The sequence below is a fragment of the Andrographis paniculata genome, unplaced genomic scaffold, assembly GCF_009805555.1.
Source record: "Andrographis paniculata isolate CXL003 unplaced genomic scaffold, ASM980555v1 Contig52END, whole genome shotgun sequence".
NCBI classification, from domain to species: Eukaryota; Viridiplantae; Streptophyta; class Magnoliopsida; order Lamiales; family Acanthaceae; genus Andrographis; species Andrographis paniculata.
In genome coordinates this window covers 4,883,798-4,900,431 of record NW_026137587.1, presented here as the reverse complement: position 1 = coordinate 4,900,431, position 16,634 = coordinate 4,883,798, and the positions used below count along the sequence as shown (strand labels likewise).

General features: G+C 35.2%; 4 protein-coding genes across 6 annotated transcripts; 2 read left to right on the top strand and 2 right to left on the bottom strand.

Moving 5' to 3' along the window:
- Positions 1–4,176: 4,176 nt before the first annotated feature.
- On the bottom strand, positions 4,177–6,480 carry LOC127254944 (clavaminate synthase-like protein At3g21360). The gene is made up of 3 exons (XM_051280307.1): positions 5,851–6,480; positions 5,076–5,329; positions 4,177–4,716 (listed from the first exon to the last, which is right to left on the bottom strand). Exons 1-3 carry the CDS (start codon positions 6,334–6,336, stop codon positions 4,356–4,358), a joined length of 1,101 nt encoding a protein of 366 aa, XP_051136264.1. The 5' UTR covers positions 6,337–6,480; the 3' UTR covers positions 4,177–4,355.
- A 201-nt stretch (positions 6,481–6,681) lies between these two features.
- On the top strand, positions 6,682–10,379 carry LOC127254766 (uncharacterized). Of its 2 annotated transcripts, XM_051280039.1 has the most exons (5): positions 6,682–6,926; positions 8,038–8,142; positions 8,234–9,083; positions 9,178–9,397; positions 10,279–10,379. In XM_051280039.1, the coding sequence occupies exons 1-4, from the start codon at positions 6,717–6,719 to the stop codon at positions 9,390–9,392; spliced, it is 1,380 nt and encodes a 459-aa protein (XP_051135996.1). In that variant the 5' UTR covers positions 6,682–6,716; the 3' UTR covers positions 9,393–9,397; positions 10,279–10,379. The 2 variants fall into 2 exon arrangements, with proteins under 2 accessions (XP_051135996.1, XP_051135995.1); XM_051280038.1 differs by lacking the exon at positions 10,279–10,379 and having other exon boundaries at positions 9,178–9,564.
- LOC127254768 (uncharacterized) lies at positions 10,305–12,928 on the top strand. 2 transcript variants are annotated; one of them, XM_051280041.1, is made up of 6 exons: positions 10,305–10,446; positions 10,917–11,005; positions 11,128–11,267; positions 11,346–11,531; positions 11,883–12,265; positions 12,803–12,928. In XM_051280041.1, exons 2-5 carry the CDS (start codon positions 10,930–10,932, stop codon positions 12,258–12,260), a joined length of 780 nt encoding a protein of 259 aa, XP_051135998.1. In that variant the 5' UTR covers positions 10,305–10,446; positions 10,917–10,929; the 3' UTR covers positions 12,261–12,265; positions 12,803–12,928. The 2 variants fall into 2 exon arrangements, with proteins under 2 accessions (XP_051135998.1, XP_051135997.1); XM_051280040.1 differs by lacking the exon at positions 12,803–12,928 and having other exon boundaries at positions 10,306–10,446; positions 11,883–12,446.
- Positions 12,447–15,095, bottom strand: LOC127254765 (protein NRT1/ PTR FAMILY 1.2). Its single transcript, XM_051280037.1, has 4 exons — positions 14,928–15,095; positions 14,578–14,795; positions 13,715–14,262; positions 12,447–13,635 (listed from the first exon to the last, which is right to left on the bottom strand). The coding sequence occupies exons 1-4, from the start codon at positions 15,031–15,033 to the stop codon at positions 12,747–12,749; spliced, it is 1,761 nt and encodes a 586-aa protein (XP_051135994.1). The 5' UTR covers positions 15,034–15,095; the 3' UTR covers positions 12,447–12,746.
- Between the last annotated feature and the right edge of the window lie 1,539 nt (positions 15,096–16,634).

Sequence of the window (16,634 nt, the reverse complement as noted above, 5' to 3'; positions counted from 1 at the left end):
TCTAACTATATAAGGAAATTAAATTGAAGTGACATATTGTACGTATAACACAACATTTGTTTCGAGTCTCACGTCATTATAAAAATTAATAAAAAAAAAAAATTGTCTCCGACCATAAAATAGATAATATTTGTTTTTTATACGTATATTTTTTAATATTAGTATTATATTGGTTTATAGTAAAAATGACAAAAATATGTTTTGTATAATATATTGAAAGCTGTAACAGTATTAATTATGTTAAGTAGGTAATACAATTATTAAATTAGGAAATAATACATTCTCTACAAAAATGAAAATTTGTTCCTTCTTATGAGACGGAGAGAGTAAAAAAATAAAAAACATAAACATTATACTCCCTCGTCCTAGAACTATAGTCTGAATTGTATTTGAAACGAGATTTTAGGAATATTGATATTATATTAGCAGTGGGTAAAAAATACAGATAAAAAACTTTTATTGTGTAATATTAATGAAGAAGTAAGAGTAGTTTTATTGTGATATTATTATTTATGAAAATGAGACTATTATCTCGGGGCGGAAAAAAATAGTAAACATGACTATTGTATTGGAATGAAGAGAGTATATTATTACCTAATAATAATAATAATATATTTTTCCGTATCTTTTATCTTAGTAATAAAATAAAACTACAAGTGTGTTTATTCGGTAAAATATTTTGAAAATATAATTTTTATGTTAAGTATAAAAAATTATATAAATAATATTAAAATAATGAATATGTGTGATATATTAACTATTTTGAAAAACATGAATTTTTTTTTCAAAACAAACATACCCTAATTATGTTTTTGATAATAATCAAAACAAACACACCCTACATCGAAATAATCATTTAGACAACCTCTGTGCGGACATGTTCAAAGGTTTGGACACATTGGTTAACTGAGTTAGACGCCTAATTCTTCGCGCTCCTAGGACCTGGGCTCCTCGGACGAATCCACACCGTTCATCTGGTGGAGCCCGTGCAACGAACGGTCACGATCGATAAGGCTCACATGAAAACTTTGGAGTTAATTATGGAGGGCAGAGAGAGTTGTTAAGCGTAGTTTTCGGATTTCCCAAATTTTAAAGTGTAATAAAAAAACGAAAGAGTTAATTAATTAGAAATTAGACACAATAATTATTAATTAATTATAATTATAAGAATAGTTATGTCGTGTGACAGCAAATTAGTAGGACAGAGTAATGTGGGATGCAAGTGACGTGACAGAGTGGATTAAATTTTGAAAATTTAAATAAAATAAATAAATACCATGTTGAATTTATGTCCAAACTGTCAAATCAGTCACATAACTGCTTGTCCCCTTTTATTTTTATTTTTTTATTTCTATTGCATGTGTAAGTATTCCATTATTTTCGATAAATGGCAGGTTTTATCTTTTTCTTTTTAAAAATGAAAAAATAAAATTATGGGGCTTTTATTTATACGTATAAAGTTTAGATAGAGTTTGCAGTGAGGGTCCAAACAGTAATTTCAGCTGCCCATCAACTACAAGCCCATGACTCAACTAAATGCAGGCCCATTTGTTTACTGGGCTTTTATTTTATTTTCTTTTAAATTATATTAAATATTTATTTTTTCATAAAATAACATTGCTATCGCTATCTTCAAATATAAAGGCCCGTCTATATAGAAATCTTTTAAGTTAAAAAAAAATGAAAATAATTAAAAGATTAACATTTATTGTGATATTTCATGAGTGAATAAATTTATTTAGTTTGATAGTTTTTAAAAGAAATTACTGACGTATTTTTTTTTAACTGACATAAAAAAATCGCATTCATTCAAATATACAAACCAAAACACAATTATTATTATTATTATTATTATTATTTATAATTAATAGATTGGCCTGTTCAGACACTTCTATAAGCTTATTTTATAAAAAAATTGTCACTTCTATAAGCTTATTTTATTTCTTCAATTCTTGATGTTTTTGGACTCTACTATTTCAATTCAGTTTTTTTCTTATATATATATAATTTAAAAAAAATTCTGACCAAATTCAATTTTAAATTAATAATTAATAATTTTAATTTCAATTTCAATTTCTCTATTCGAAATGTAATTAATGGTATTTTATCGCATCGATCGATTTTATTTTTATTATTTTGTGTATTTCAAATACAAATAAACATTATCACATGCAATAAAAAATGTACTTTTGTGTAAAAAATTATTTAAATCAAAACACAAATTCATAGTAAATCCGGAGTTGTTTTTTTTGAGCTTTTAAACTAAAATAAATACTATTAATCCACACTGTTTTCAATAAAAATATTCTATTTTTTATTTTTACAAAATATCAATCAAAATATTATTTAAAAAAAATACTATATTTCAAATTAATTTCAAATCACAATCCAACAAACTATATCCAGTAAACTTTATTACTTCCTCTGTCAATTTACAAATATAGTACAAATTAAGATAAAACAGTAAAAATATGTCTACTAGTATAATACAAATATAATAAATTTGGATAAAAAATTATATAAATATGGATAGAAAATTATATAAATATAAAAATATTTTTAGGAAAAAAATCAATTTTGGTCAAATATAAAAAAATTCATCAATTTTGGTCCCAATATGAAAAACTCATCAATTTTGGTTCCAATATAAACAATTTCAATCAATTTTGGTCCCATTATAAACAATTTTTATCAATTTTGGTCCCACCATTAAAAAAATAACGAAAATTGCCGACGTGGACATGACGGAAGTGACGTTGCAGTTGACCTAGAAAGTACACGGCCATGTACAATTATACACGGTCATGTTGTTACAGAGCCATATATACTTCAGTGTATAATTATACATGGCCATGTTGTTACACGGCCATGTACAATTATACACGGCCATGTTATTACATGACCATGTATATTTCAGTGTATAATTACACATAGCCATGTTGTTACACGGTCATTTATAAAATTCTACACGGCCGTGTATCTTTCTGTTTAGGTCTAAAATTTTAATTTTGTTATATTTTAATTTTTTTTTTTGAATTTAGAATAGTTGATATAGTTAAAACGGAAAATAATAATAATAATAATAATAATAATAATAATAATAATATAATTAAAATATATCAATTTTAGTTCAAATATAAGTATTTATCGAGTATATTCTTTTGGAAGATTTTGTGTAAAATTATACTATTTAGCAAAAATTTCAATACATTAATTGGATGTTTGTAAGAGAAATTATACCATTTAGCAAAAATTTCAATACATTAATTGGATGTTTGTAAGAGAAATTATACTATTTGAACTAAAATTGATATATTTTAATTATATTATGATTATTATTTTTGTTTTTTCATTTTAACTGTATCAATTATTCTAAATTCAAAAAAAAATTTAAAAATATAACAAAAAATTAAAATTTTAGACCGAAACAGAGAGATACACAGCCGCGTAGAATTATACATGGTCGTGTAACAACATGACCATGTATAATTATACACTGAAATATACATGGTCATGTAACAACATGGCCGTGTATAATTGTACATGGCCGTGTAGCAACATGGCTATGTATAATTATACACTGAAATATACATGGCCCTGTAACAACATGGCCATGTATAATTATACACTGAAATATACATAGCCATGTAACAACATGGCCGTATATAATTGTACATGACCGTGTACTTTTCAGGTCAACTGCCACGTCACTTCCGTAATTTCACGTCAGCAATTTCTGTTAGTTTTTTAACGGTGGGACTAAAATTGATAAAAATTGTTTATAATTGGACCAAAATTGATTGAAATTATTTATATTAGGACCAAAATTGATGAGTTTTTTATATTGGGACCAAAATTGATAAATTTTGGTTAAATTGAGACCAAAATTGATGAATTTTTTATATAGTGACCAAAATTGATTAATTTTGATTATATTTGGACCAAAATTGATTTTTTCCCATATTTTTAATATTAAATACAATAACATAAATAAATGTAAACTTATTAAGTAGATTGAGAAATAATGAGAGTATCTTTTAAACCAAATTTAGTCAGATAATTTTAAAACATTACTTCTTCCATCCCGGACAAACTGTCTATATTATCTTAAATACAAAAATTTAGTTAAATATAACTAATAAATAATTAAAAAATATTTAATAAAAATAATTCTCATATAATAAAAATAATTATAAATTAAGATTAAAAAATAGTAACACACCAGCCCGAGCCCGTGTTTTATTGCATGTCAAATATCAAATACTACAAAAGATTTGCCCTTGCCCCCTTCAAAAAGTGTTCCTAACAAAGGATCGTACATACATACAAATACAACTGTAGAAAAGGCAAGACTTTTACTTACAGAGTGAAGCTAAAATCCGGCGTGGCGGGGTGAATGGTCTCCGGGCATGGAGAACCGCTAAGTTGTCGATCAGTATCACATCGCCCTTCTCCCATGGGATGGCAACACTTTCCTCTTCCAGGATTTTCAGGCAATCTAGCACGAGCTGCTCCGGCAATGGAGTCCCGTCCCCGAACATGACTGCCTTTTTGGGGTCGTTGCGTTTGTCTTCCCACCCGGTGTAGGCAGCCACCATGCTGTTGAACCAGATCTTGCGCTGCCTTGTCTCGTCGTATTTTATGGCCGGGATCGGCCCCATAATCGTCTTCACGCCGTCTTCCGTCCACTCCAGCTTCATGTTTAGCTTAGCAGCTCTGTTCAAATAGTACATGATATCTTACACAACACATACAGTGATGGATCTCTAGAATTATGAACAAACAACACTTACTGTATGTAATAAATGTATGTGTTGTTTCTGTATTTTACACAATACTGATTTTTCAAATTCAGCACCATAACATTTTCTACACTACAAACGATTCTATTCTAACCTTGAAAACTATTTTGAATGAGTAACGGCGATATAAGTATAACATTACATATACGTTCCATTTATATGTCACATATAAAGCTTATTTCTTGTTCAAAGGATTTCAAATTTGTATTATTCCGAAAGCATTCAAATACAAACACACCCTTAAAGAGAAGGGAAGATTTGCAGGGTACAAACCTTTCTTCAGCCACGCTCTTGTCATTTGTCAAGAATGTTGATTTCCAGCCTCGACCAATTGGGGAAGAGGGATCGTCGTCTTCTCCCAAGACTCGTACATATATAACTCCATGCTTCTCTAGTTTTTCAACAAACTCGGGGTGTTTCACTTTCATTCTCTCATACACAACATGACTGAGAACAATAGGGGTTTCTCCTCCTTCTACGGGTTCAACTTCACAAAAGAAGAACAACTTCAAAGGGTACTCGGGAACCTGGCAGAAGCACAGTCAGCCGTATCGCACGTGTGTAATGGACAAGAAGAACAAATTCAAAAAACCACAAAGATTAGTCGAAAAAGACAGCACAGCTTCCACCAAAGCATCACTATATAAAGCATGACAAGTTATGCAAATCCATTTATGTTGCGATAGATGACCAAGCTGGAAAAAACATCAACCTTTCAATCTAGAAATCTTATGTTCAAGAGATTTCTTTTATCGTTTTCAAGATATTTGACAAATTTAGAACATGATCAATCATCAGGAACAAGTAGAATCACCAAGCTCAAATATATTGAACTCAATTGTGCACAATTTGGCGTACTCTCCGGAACAAGTAGAATCATCAAAATCATAGGTTGAACATTTCACAAAAACAAATTAGGACGGAAAGCCTCTATGATCATGCAATTCAGGGTGGATTGCCATTGCCATTGCCAATTTTGATAAATAACAATTAATTGAAAAAAAAAAAAAAACCCTAGCAATAAGAACCCTAAAGAGAGGAACGATACCTGAGCCATTTCATGATGAAAAGGTATTTTCTGATCCGGCGGCGATTCGTTCGCAGTAAAAACACGACCGACAACGTTGGTCCTCGGAGCAGCGCCGCCGACGTACGGAAGCTCCTCGTACCCAAACGCTTCGACGACGTCGTTGAAGTACGAAGCAGTGGGAGACGAATTGTACCCACGGAACAGAATTGCGCCGTGAGTGTGAAGCAGAGTGTCCAGCCGAGGCTTCCCATCTCTCACGGCCGCCAGTAAAACCGACGGTTCGTAGTCCTGCACCGATGCCGGAGATAGCACGGAGGGGAAGACAACTCCCCCACAGATTTTCTGTTGCGGAATCTTCGATTCAGCGAATATGCTAAGATTCGAAGGCATCTTCTTCTCTGTGCTCGAAGAAAAAGGACTCTCTCTGTCCATAACTTCACAGCGAATTCGGCGTGATGGCGGCGGCGATCGATTCCACAGATGCGACCATGCGAAGGTGTTCATCCCGCGAGTTTAACACCTTGTCTTGCATATTTGCTTCTGGTATATGCTGCGAGGTTCTCTGCTAATTTGGACGGGAAAGCGGTCAGATTCAACAGCCCATCGCCATTGACGGTTAGTACAAAGATCGATGGAAGTAATAAGAAAGGTCTTGGCGAATTGCGACAAAACGATAAAAGCGTTTGTCGTTTTGCTGAAGCATTTCAGTGTCATTATAATTGAGGCCTAATATGAAATTTATCCAAACTAGAAGGACCTAATGACAAATTATCAAAATGGGATGACACGTTGGAGGAATTCAAATAGAGAGAGGAGAGATAGCAGGCTTAGTTACCGTTAGAACCACCGCCTCACAGACGAAATTGCGCAGAGAGGTGAAGCCGATGCCGACGAAGATCGACGCAACGAAGTCGAAAATGCGATCAAAATCTTCAAGGAAGCCGCTCCGAGATGTTTCTAATGCTAAGGTTTCCGTCAAGCCTCCGAATAATTCCAAGAAAAACATTCCGGAAGAAGACGGGGGCAAAACAGGCGGCAATTCGCTAGATTGCCTCCTCCTTGTACACTCGGACATATCTTCTCTTCTGAGGCAGGTAATGAAATGTTCACAGTGGAAATTACTTTTTATTATTGGAGTTTACGATTGTTTTGGCAGTTTTCTTTGGTCTTTGGAATTTTTGGTTTTGTGAATCGGGCGGTGATATTGACCTAGGTGTTGAATTTTGAGTTTTGAATTTGTTGAGGCAATCTTCAAGTTCTGGAAAGAATAGTTAGCTTCATATTATTAGGGTTCCCCTGAGTAATGGCGTCAGAACTGAATTAAATTGAGGATTTAGAATTTAGAAAGGATGCAAAGGGGGGTATCCCATGTTTAATCAGAAAGGGTGGAATATGTTACATTAATTCTATGAAGGAATATGGATTACAGTGTCAAGAACTTACAAGTAGCTTAGATTAATCATTTTCCAAAGCAAACAGTAGCAGGAAATAGCTAAGATTGGTTCTGCAGTCTGCCAACGTGGGACTTCCCCTTTCATAAAGTGATGTTTGAATCTAATTTTAAGCGATTGAACTTGAATCCCACTTAGACAGTATTGGATAATGAGGTGGATCTCATCAATTCCCTTTGAGATAGCATTGTCACAATGCCATCTTCATTGGTAGGAAACTCATTTCCAACACCTCATATTTGTTGCAGTCCGTGCTCACAGTGATGTTGTTCTTTCAATTTTCAACCAGGCCTACATTAAAGTAGTGTAAAGGTAAACTATGTAGATGTTGATGCTTGTAGGAGATTGGATCTTGTACTAGGCTAAGGATGTTGACTATGGAGTACTTTGGGTTTTTATGGTTCTAAATGCCCAATAAGAGGTGTAGATCTAATGTTGACACAACGATAATTTGTATGAGGTTTATAAGGCTTAGAGTTATCGCATTACAACAGTTTTCTGTGGCACTTCTCTTTCAAGTAGTAAACATTAATATTTTCTAAATGAGAATTAGTTTCAGATGTATGGTTGAGTAGGTAATCTGTAGATAAAAAGGGATTTTCTGACGTGAATGTTTTGGAAAACACGAACTATATATGGAAATTGAGAAGAACGTGTATAATATATAAATGATCCATCCACTTGAAATCTTTATGGCTAACTAATTGAAGATAATGAAGAGAACTTACCACCTTCAGCTAATTGGTTGTGGCAGATTGATGAGCTAGTCGTGCAAGCACTCCAGCTGACAGGTGACAAGGGGAGGAAGGAAATAAAAAAGTTTGCAGATTTGTTGTCTGATATGCGAACTTCATTGAAGGTTGATCCCTTTTTTCATTCATTTTAGTTGTGTATTGGATTTCTAATTATTTCCTATATTTCAAGAGCCTCATATGTCTGTGACTCTGCAGCCATGGATTCCCAAATTTCAAAATGTCATTACCAGCGGCTCTGATGAGAATACGTCCAAACAGTCAGCTGACAAAACTGCTACTCGAAAACCAAAAGAAAGCACAGAGGCTATCATTGAAAGCCCTGAAGAGAGCCAGAGGGAGTCACTCATTTCTCCATCACCGCTGGTTTCCTGGCGCGCAGAATGGAAAACCGAAGGCGGCCGGCAGTTGTTTCTACTCACACCATTGCCTCAGACAATGACAAAGACGAAGAAGTTTTCCTCCAAACTTCAGGCATCATCTATTCCTGGAATGGAAGAAGCCGTCCATCCGGTGTCCCTTTTCGATTCAGTGGGAAACATGGGAACTGATCTTCCCGAGAGTGCATTGGCAAAGACATCCGCCAATAAAGCTGTTGAAACTCTTGAAGACATTTCCACTTCTCCACCGACCTCTTCAAAAATGGATTGCTCTATGATCGTCATGACCCCATGCTTGAAAATGTCGCCTCCAAAGTCATGCATATTGCTCGAGCCGGCATCCATGTTCTCTAAGAAGCATCCAGGAGATCAGAAATCCACACCTTATCCTCTACCCAAGTACTCTAAGAAGCATTCAGAAGATCACAAATCCACACCTTATCCTGCTGCTGTCCGAAACTCAGATTCCTTCGACTCTGAATCCTCATCAGGTGGCAATCAATCTTCGGATGATCTGAAAGTAAAGTACCCCGAGCTGTTCGGGATAAACACAAACACTATGGGAAGCAAAAAAGTGGCAGAAAATTCGCCAAACTGGATTGTCTCTCCTCCAAAAACCTGTGTCATAATGGAGCCTCCTGACGAGAAATCCTCGAAGAATCAACCTGGTAACTTCAATCTCCATCACATTAAAAAGTTTTGATGATCACTACCAATTAAAACATGATCTCTAACTCCAGATTCTTGTTTATTTCTTTCCAGCATTTGATTTAGTCGAAAGCACGCCTATGATAAAGGAGGTGGCGAGCAACTTCCGAGTGGGAAAACATCCGGGAGAGAACACTTTGAAGAGGGAGCTGTGGACAAAGTTTGAGGCTGCATCTAGTAACACCATTGTTCGTTTTGAATCTTCGATCCTTCATGCTACGACAAGGAAAGGCTTTCTCGAGCAATTGGAAGAGGCTTCCGATGCCTGATTCGGGTACGTCGATAAATTTTGTGTACTTGTAGAAGAAGGGAAGGGTGGGGAGGGGGTTGTTGAATTTTGTAGAGGTACCTAATGGGAGCAACTTCCATGAATGTGTTGTGTTGTATTGCTGAACTTAGCAGAAATAAGAAACTAAAACTAAATTTTATGTATGATATCTTTGGAGCTAAATATGGTTTTAGTCAAAGTGCAGATTTTTATAACATTACATTTATAATAATTAAAACTAACCTATGTTATTATTATAAATTAGATTTTAAGCATCCCAGACAAAGAATCATACACAGCTCGGTTCAAATGCTCATCAATTCCGTGAATTTTTTTTTTTTTTACTCAGTTTTTTAATGAGATGATTTTCTTATTTTAAATCTATTTGTTTTGCCCTTCAATTCAAAATCAATCCATTCATTTGTATTTTTTAAGTTATAATCACTATAGATATTTAAAAAATTCTTATGTTTTATAATATACTCCCTCCGTCTTTATAATTTAACTAAATTACAAACACATTTACAATGAAGTAAATTGATATTCATATATTTTATTTTTCTTTCACTTCTTTTATTTATATTTTGGATATCTTTTTAAAATTGATTTTAAATTTTAAAAAAGGCCTATTTATATATACAAATTTTAAAATTTTGTTATTAATAGTAATTTTTGTAAAAAAAAATATTGCGTATTTGATTTTTTAATTAAAATATTACAGTAAAATTTTATTTTATTTATATAAATTATCACACTTATTTAAAGTATTTGAATTATAATATAATTTTAAATTAAAATAAATAATTTTTTAAGTTTTTTTTTATAATTTATTATTGAAAATCAAGTTTATTATAATTATATTTCCGTTACGGATCTTTCTGTTGCAGGTCGGGTTGTGGATTCGGGTCTCCGGATCCATCGTAGAAAAACAACCCACGAACAGAAGCGTTGTGCTGTGGTGCGAAACAAGACGAGCGCGGAAATCGACGCTGCGGCTGAACAGGGTTCTTCTGTATTCATCGACGATTCGAGCTCTTTTTCGATCGTCTGCGCCGGTAAGTTTTGAAAAATTCCCCCTTTTGATTGTAACCAATTGCTAGTTTAATTGAACCATGCTTTAGTTTTCGATTGATCGTTCTTTTGACGCTGTTAGTGCGAGAGATTGAAACCTAGGCGTTCCATCTTTAATTTGGGATTGCTGCGGGTTTGTAGCTTTTCATTGCGATGTTGAACTCGGTTGTAATTTCAATTTATTTTTGACATATCATTCGCACTAGTATTGACTAAAATTTTCGTTTGCATTCGTTCGTTTTTTCGATTTTGTATTGTAATTGAAGTTCGATGATTTTTAAAAACTCTAACCAAGTGAAGCTATGAGCATTTAGAGCGATTGTTTCCTTCTCTTTGATGAATGTTAATTTTGGAAACCTATTATTGAGTACGCTGAGTTTCTGGCTGATTGTTGGAGTTAATTCTTGAAGAAGAGTTATTACCATTGTCTCTTAGCTATGATTTATATCCTCAGGAATCGAGAAAAGATGGAGGAGTGTGCTGCAGAGCCATTGCAGGATGATGTTCATGCTCCAACCTCACAGGTTCAGCCTGAAGAAATTGGTAGCTTTTTCTGGTTCTTTAAATCCATCTTAATATATGCTTCAGACTTCAAAGATTGATGTTGTTGTTGTTGTGGTCGGTGATTGATAATTACTTGTGTATGTATATGTCTCTGATGACAGAGAGAAAAGCTCGGGTGGATGCAGTATGGCAGCAAATGAATAAAGGAGTTTCTGCAAAGACTCTAAATTCCATTTTGCAAAACCAGAGTTCAATGGCAAAGAAGTCTCCCAAAAAAACTCCTGTAAAGAAGTCGTCGACGGTGAGGATCTGCTTCCCTTTAAATGTAAAATTTGAAACTGAAATCCGACACTATGGTGACCTCAGCCTTTTATTTCAGGGTTGGATGTCTTATCTAGGTTTGGGATCAAAGACGGCGCCATTGTCTGTACAAGGAGCGCTGGAAAAGCGCTCGAGCATTGGTGAAAATGAGGCCAGTGAGGAAGCAAAAAAACTTGCTGCAGCTGCTTTATCAGCGGTGAAGGATGCTGCTGCTATGGCTGCCACCGGGAGGGGGAAAGTCGAGGTGTGTTTGTTCGTCTAGGTATTTCTTAGTATTATAGATTATCAACATATATTGAATTGGGGATTTGTTCATGTACACGTTTGCTAATTTTATTAAGATCATTTGAAATTGTTGTCACTCTTTTACAATGTTGGAGTTATGATCAAAATGAAGATGTGAGACGTATGGCTGTAGAGGTCTTTTGGCAGAATCTGATATTTGTTTGGATCCCCGATCGAAGTCGACCTACTGTGCTTTATATATCGGTCTGGCTTATATCATTAGGGATTGGCTATGTCTTTTATGCATTGTTCTTGCAATAAAAAGACGAAAAACATTAGTTAAATTCATATAAGTTTTTGTATTTGACAGATCACTGAAGTTCGGGATTTTGCTGGTAAGGAGATTGAAGTAAAGAAATTCGTCGATGCAGATTCAAAAGAGGCAGTCGAGAAGGGTTTAAAAGGTGCAGGCGGTACAGCATCTGCAGTGGATGCCGTTCTCGAACAGATAAAGAAGAAACAGAAACTCAGCGTGCTTGATAAAACCAAGAAAGATTGGGGCGAGTTCAAGGAAGAACACAGAGGCATGGAAGAGGAACTCGATGCCTACAAGAAAAGTTCAAATCAATATCTGGATAAAGTGTCGTTCTTGCAGCGAGCTGACTATCGGGAATTCGAGCGTGAAAGAGATGCCCGCCTTGCTTTGCAGGCCAAGCGAAAGACCGATGCGCCCGGGGATGACTTCTGAATGCGGTATGTGTGTTTCCGCAAAAGACAGTGCGGCTGCCGGAATTTTTATGTTTTGTTAAGATTAAACGACTTAGTCGAATTGAGCTGATTTCGAACTACTGTCCATTAAAATTAGCTCGCCCGGCAGATTAAGAAAAATGAATATTTTATTAGAAAGTTTAACAAGGTCGAAGCTTTGAACTCATGATCTCACAGTTACACGTATGGCTCCCGTACAACCAAGACATCTCTTCCGGGCAGACTGCTATTTTATTAGTATGTACTGTGTAATATCATTGCTTGACGTGGTGACAGCACTATAACCACCCTGATATATTTAAGATAAATTGTTGAACAAAAATAAAAGTATGAACACAATCGGAATAATTCCCCCGAAATGAATTGCTATATTTTGTATTAGTCAACAATGGAGTATTGGTGAGATAATACATTTTATAATTCAATAATAATAATAATATTGTTATGGAGAAGACGAACCTGATTTTCATGCTTCTTCTTCTTCTTCCCTAACGTGTGTTGTCCTTTTGGTGTCCTCCACAGCATCAGCATCAGCACAACGGCCATAGCTCCAGCTGCAGAAGATGTAATAAAACAGATTCCCAAACGCCATTGCCGCCATCAACCAGTAGTAATAATCGAATCTCCCCTTATTGATGTTATTCGAAACCCAGCTCTCTTTCCCTCCCGACGACGTCGCCCGATCCACCGTATTCAGCACCACGCTCGCCGCCAAGTTCCCGACCCCCATACCCACCCCGTTCAAGCACGACGCGATGCTCGACATGCTCTTCGGGAACTCCGTGTAGAAAAACTCGTTCTGCCCGATCGCAAAAAATGCCTCCGCCAAACCCGTCAGACAGTACTGCAGGATCAGCCACATCGCTGACATGTTGACGATCCCGACGGGGTTGTTGGCCAATCCTTGCTCGACCGCCTTCTTCCTCCGGACGTGCTCGACTAGCCCCGAAACCGCCATCGACAGGCTGCACAAGAAGATCCCGATGCCCATCCTTAGTCTGACTCCGAGCCGGACTTTCTTGCCAGCGATTTTGGATGCTAACGGGATGATTACGCGGTCGTACAACACGACCCACAGCGTTACCATGAGGACCACGAACATCACGAACGAGGCTGCCGGGATTTGGAAGCCGCGCGTAAGGTGTCGATCCATTGAATTCGCTTGGAGCACGGGGAACGCGTTTTGCGTCGTGCTTATAGCGACCATCACCCCGGTCGACCATATCGGGAGCGCCGTGATTAGGGCTTTTAGATTCTCGACTTGATCCGTCGAACAAAGATTCCAACTATTCGCCGAATCTCCCGCGGAGGTTACGTCGCGAGGATTCTTCACGATGCACGCCTTGTTTAAAAACCTATAAGAAACACGAGCGTAAACTCTCAATATCGATCGAAGCTTCTACGATCTACGATCGCGATAACTCAATCGCTCACCTCAATTTTTTACTCGGAGACGCATTCGACGATCCCGGCAAGTAACGATACCCGGCATCTCCATCCCGAGGATACTCGAGCTCTCGATTCTTGTACGCGACCACAGCCACTTGAACCAACCCGACGAACAAGCTCTTGCTAGCGTTCCGTCTGACATACAACGGCGACGTGACGACGAACAAAACGGCGGCGAAGAGCATCAAGATCGCCGGCACGCCAAATCCCACTTTCCACCCGATGTTCGACTGAATATACACAATGCCCGTAAACGCCACCAGAATCGATACAGCGTACGATGCGTAGTACCAGCTAAAGAAGCTCTCCAACAATCGAGCGTTGTCGCGGCTGTCCTTTTTAAGGATCTGGTCTGCCCCGAACGCCATCGAGCACGCCCTTATCCCACCGGCACCTATCGCTGTAAGAAAAAATGCTAACAACAATAGAGTATACTGTCCCGACCCAGCGCCTTCACAACGCTGCTTGTATTGATCGCACGGCGGAGGCCTCGCCCCCGGAATCATAGCCGTTAGCCATAGCAGAACTATCCCCTGTAATAATCCGTATCTTAGTTGAACTCAAATTTCAAAATGTACCATGTCTATAAGCTAAATATCGCATTTAACACCTATTTTTTTATTTATTATATTTATGGAAAAAAAGTTAAAATGATAATGGGAGTAACTTATAGGAAACTACTTTGTTTGCCTGAAATCAAGTGTAAACAAATTTGGGCATCTGATCTTGTTCAATTGAAAGACAGACAAAATTGAGCTAAGGTTAATCGAAATCAGTTTCTTACAACAGATTGACAATTAGGGCAAGTAATTCTAATTTGAGAAAATTAGGGCACGGCGGCAATGTACCAGAATACTGAGGATGGAAGAAATGGCAATGGTGAGGAAGCGGCCGAGGTATGAATCGGCGACGAAGGCGCCGAGGAGCGGAGACAAACTGGTGGCGGCGGACCAGAAAAGGATGAGATTCGAAGCTCTTACATAGTTCATTTTGTATTCGTTCGTTAAGTAGAGTACCATGTTGAGCTGCGAGCCGTAGGTTGCCACTTTCTCCAACGCCTCATTTGCTGCCAAACAGAGATCGAACAAACACACAATCGAAGCTCCAGATTTAGGACAGCAATTTGAAATTTGAGTTTATTCCCCAAATGCAAATGCAAATGCAAAATAGATATATACAGATGTTGTATGTATTGTACCTATGATGAAAGGCATTGTAATGAGGCCGCCCTTGGAGTTTGTCGGAGCTTGGCGGTTGATCTCAATTTCATCGGCGGCGGAGGGTAAATTGGGCTTGGCGTCCATTGATCTCCGCCGTCGGTCTGGGTTTTGTCTGAAATTTGGGACACAGACATCACATGTGAGTATGTATGTGATGATGATGAATGTGAAAGTCTGTATTCAAATGTAAGAAATACGGTACAGAAGAAGAAGTGTGGAATTACAATAAAGCCCTGCCAAAAAAGGGGGGATATATTTTACTATATATATATATAAATATACACGTTACTATCACCTTCTCACTCGGAAAAAAAGTATTTTTTCAATTTTTATAATATTGTATTTTACAAGTAATTAAAAACGGTTATTAGGTTGCTAATTAATTTTAATCGGTATGTGATAATAGTATACATCTATACATATTATAATTTATTAGATTATATTAAATGTTAATATAATATAAATATTGTAATAGTTAATACTCTCTGTCTCATATCTATTTATCTTTTTTGTTTTTTACATTAAAATTTTAGAAATATTAGTATTATATTGAGATGTGTAAAAAAATTAAACTAACCTTATTGTATGATATAAATGTAATAATATTTATGTAATACATTGTAAGTTGAAAAAATAAATACTTTATTATAGGACATATCAAAATTGACAAATTGTTAAGAAAAAGTACAATATATAATGCAATAGTTTCAAGCATACTTTGCATGTTAATGTAATAACATACATGGTAATAAATAATATTTTTAATTTTAATTATATATTTTTTTGTTTCGAATAAATTATCTATATTATTGTTAAATTAATTATATTTTAAAAAATAATTATAAATTAAAATTAAAATAATTAAATTGTTCAGATTAAATAAAATTTAAATTGTAATAATATTTCTTAAAGAAAATATGAGATAGACCGAAATAAAATAAAAAAAAAATTGAATATTTTATATAAAAATATAATTATTTATGTTGCTTTGAGTTATTAAACACGGCATTTATTAACCTTAATCAACACTAACTGCCATACAGTAATACTTTTGATACCTAAATGGTCAATAGAATAATATTAATATAAATAAATGTAAGATACATTTCTATTGTATAATGATATCTATATTTATTATAACTGAAATTAATATACTATATTTAAACGATAGAAAATAATAGAACGAATATTTTTTTAATAGATTAAAGAGTTTTATTTATGGATTTTTACTTTTATTTATTTATTTTGTGAATGCGTGTTTTTGTTTTGGTTCTAATTTAAGTAATAAGTTAAATTAATTTTTTGTGATAGAAGTAATTCATTTTTTCAGAAATTTGATTTTTTTTTTTTTTTATGACGTGGAAATCCGTAGTCGCTACCCGAAAGTACACTGGGTAAACCTCAGGTCGAACCTAATACCCTGCAAACCAAGCCCAACGGAAAAGTCACACTAGTCGAACCATATGTGACGTGTGACCTGAGGCGTAAGTTTGAATCCATGACCTCACGATCACAAATCCAACCCTTACACCACCAGACCTTCATTTACGGGACTAGAAACGTAAAAGAAAGTACTATTGTGATTTAAGCTTATATATTTTTTTAATTTAAACTTTTAGTTAAAAAGAATATTTTTAATACAATATTTGTTAAATATTTAATTGTATATAATGCAATATATACCA